General features: G+C 42.0%; 1 protein-coding gene across 1 annotated transcript; it reads left to right on the top strand.

Moving 5' to 3' along the window:
• Positions 1-1782: 1782 nt before the first annotated feature.
• LOC125187386 lies at positions 1783-2478 on the top strand. The gene has a single exon (XM_048083970.1). It carries the CDS (start codon positions 1848-1850, stop codon positions 2190-2192), a length of 345 nt encoding a protein of 114 aa, XP_047939927.1. The 5' UTR covers positions 1783-1847; the 3' UTR covers positions 2193-2478.
• The last annotated feature ends 253 nt before the right edge of the window (positions 2479-2731 follow it).

Consider the following 2731-nt stretch of genomic DNA (forward strand, 5'->3'; position numbering starts at 1 on the left):
CCCACCACCACCACTTGATCCTTCTCCGCCCCCGACAACGCCGCCGATTCCACTCCCCATATCCCCACGCAGATTTTTAGGGCTTTTGAGCGGGATTTCTCGTCGTTCATCGACACACACACCACAATCTTAACCTGCACAAATAATCATCATCAAATTCAAAATAAAATTGGCTAGCAATTAAATTAAGCAAAAATTGGAGTGATTAGGAAAGAGGAAGTCTCCTATTTCGCAGTGATTAGGAAAGAGGAACCTGGATCGGTACGTGTGCGAGATTTGCAACCAAGGGTTTCGACCAGAAAACAGGCGTCGCATTCGCCGGCGTCGCCGCCGCGGGCTTAGTATCTTCTTTCTTATCCTCGCCGACGCTCACGAGCTCCGCGTGGCCCACGCCCTTCCTTAGCTGCCGCGTGACCTCAACCGCGTCGATGCTCTCTCCCACCACCACCACTTGATCCTTCTCCGCCTCCGACAACGCCGCCGATTCCACTCCCCATATCCCCACACAGATTTTTACGGCTTTTGAGCGGGATTTCTCGTCGTTCATCGACACACACACCACATTCTTAACCTGCACAAATAATCATCATCAAATTCAAAATTAAATTGGCTAGCGATTCAATTAAGCAGAAATTGGAGTGATTAGGAAAGAGGAAGTCTCCAATTTTGTAGTGATTAGGACAGAGGAACCCGGATACGTGTGCGAGATCTGCTACCAAGGGTTTCGGCGGGGCGGCACTTGCGTTTGGTGGCGGCGGCGATGTGGCAGTAGGAGAAAGGGGGCTCCGGCGCGCGGAGGGATCAATGTTGGTGAGCATTACCAGGATTAATTAAGGAGATGATTGATTAATTGAGTTGGGCTGTATATTTCATTTTTGTTTTTTATGATATTTGTTATATATTTTAAATAAAAATTTATTAAAATAATTGAGGATATAATTAGGGTGTAAGTAATCATAATTAATAGCTTTGATTGGTCAAAATTATAATTAAAATAGTTGACCGTTAAATATTAATGGAATTGTTAACGGATGACCAATTGTGATCCGATTTGAAATGTACAGAACCAAAAAATTCAAAAGATAAAGTGTAGGACCAAAATCATAAAACGGGTATATGTTCAGGACCAATTTTGGCCTTTACTCAAAAGAATAATCAATATTGTTAGTTTTGTTTTGTTAGTAGATGATCATATGGGTTTATGTTATATTTTTAAAGCTACAAGTATACGAAGTAATTAACAAATTTAAATAATTTTATAATTTTAATCATATATTGAGGTTTGAATACGTAATATTTTTAAGTTAAACTTCAGAATCATCTTTTTTTACATCTTTGATATAAAAAAACTAAAAAAAAATAGATGTAATCAAGATTGAATGTTTCATTCATGATTTAGTTGGAAACTTATGTTGATATTAAACTATTACTGTTTGAATCATTCGGGGACATTCAAAATATTGAAATAATAGACAAAATTAACGTATTTTGTGCACAGGATGACATGCATAAATAGAGAAATATACTATTATTAGTGATTAATCACCTAATTACATTTTTTAAAAAAACTAAATTATAGAAGGGAGCCTCTGATGAGGTCGGGCTGGGCTGGGCTTCGGATGGTCCTGGGCCTGGATTTACAAAATGGCCCAATTGGAGTCCATCTCAACTGATGAGCCCAGCTCAGACCCTCTTCGTTTCACTGGTGGGTCGGGCCTGGGCCGACCAACCCGGCCCAGATGACAACTCTAGTTGGGTGAGTGAAAAGATCGGATACGACGTCGTACCGGAACAATTGAAGCGAGCACAAAACACCACTCTCTCTGTCTCTCCCTCTCCATACCATAATGCCGCCGTTGAAGCCATTCGCGACCGCCGCAACCACTCTCCGATCTCGCCTCACCCATTCGCTTCGTACGCGCGGCGGAGGAGGCGGGCCGAGCCGCTGGACCACTCCGGGCCACGAGGAGCGGCCTAAGGGTTTTGCCTTCAACCGGACGCCGGAGCCGGCGGGGCAATCGCGGAAATGGGAGGACTGGGAGCTTCCGTGCTACCTCACCAGCTTCCTCACCGTCGTCATTCTCGGAGTAGGCCTCAGCGCCAAGCCCGATCTCACGATCGAGACCTGGGCCCATCAGAAAGCCCTAGAACGCCTCGAATTGGAAGCGTCGCAGCGCGCTGATTCTGATTGAAGACGAAGAAGAAGGTATCTTCTATTTGATGTTGGTGTTTTAGACTCGGATCCTATCAATAATACCGGATTTTCTGGGTTATAATCTTACTTCCGCTTGAATTACATGAATTGGTTGATGATTCATATGAAATTGAAGTTTCGGGATTGCTATCTTCTAAATTATTTTCACTCTGTTGCTGATTTATGATATTATTTTGCCTAAGTTTGTTTCTGGCTACAGTGGATACTTCTGGTTGATTGACTCCAGTTTTATGTTTCCAATAATTTTTATTTTCCTTGTGTTATGATGTGTATACTGTTGGTTGGGATCCATCATTTTATTTCCGAATGTGAATAATGTTTGATTCAGTGTATCAATGAATCCTACTAGCATTTGAAATGAATTTCTATTGATGTGAATTTCTATGAGAAATCTGATTACTATTGGGGAAGGCACACTGAAGGGTTTCTTGTCGTTTATGAGATATTTAGCATCATTGAGCCATCAGGTTGCAATAATATACTACTCTAATAATCATACTAAGGCTGAGCCTTCTA

Source organism: Salvia hispanica, chromosome 5, assembly GCF_023119035.1.
Source record: "Salvia hispanica cultivar TCC Black 2014 chromosome 5, UniMelb_Shisp_WGS_1.0, whole genome shotgun sequence".
In the NCBI taxonomy this organism is placed as follows: domain Eukaryota; kingdom Viridiplantae; phylum Streptophyta; class Magnoliopsida; order Lamiales; family Lamiaceae; genus Salvia; species Salvia hispanica.

What these genes read in the sequence shown, in the direction of transcription:
- LOC125187386 (XM_048083970.1), top strand. Translation starts at nt 1,848, where the DNA reads ATGCCGCCGTTGAAGCCATTCGCGACCGCCGCAACCACTCTCCGATCT.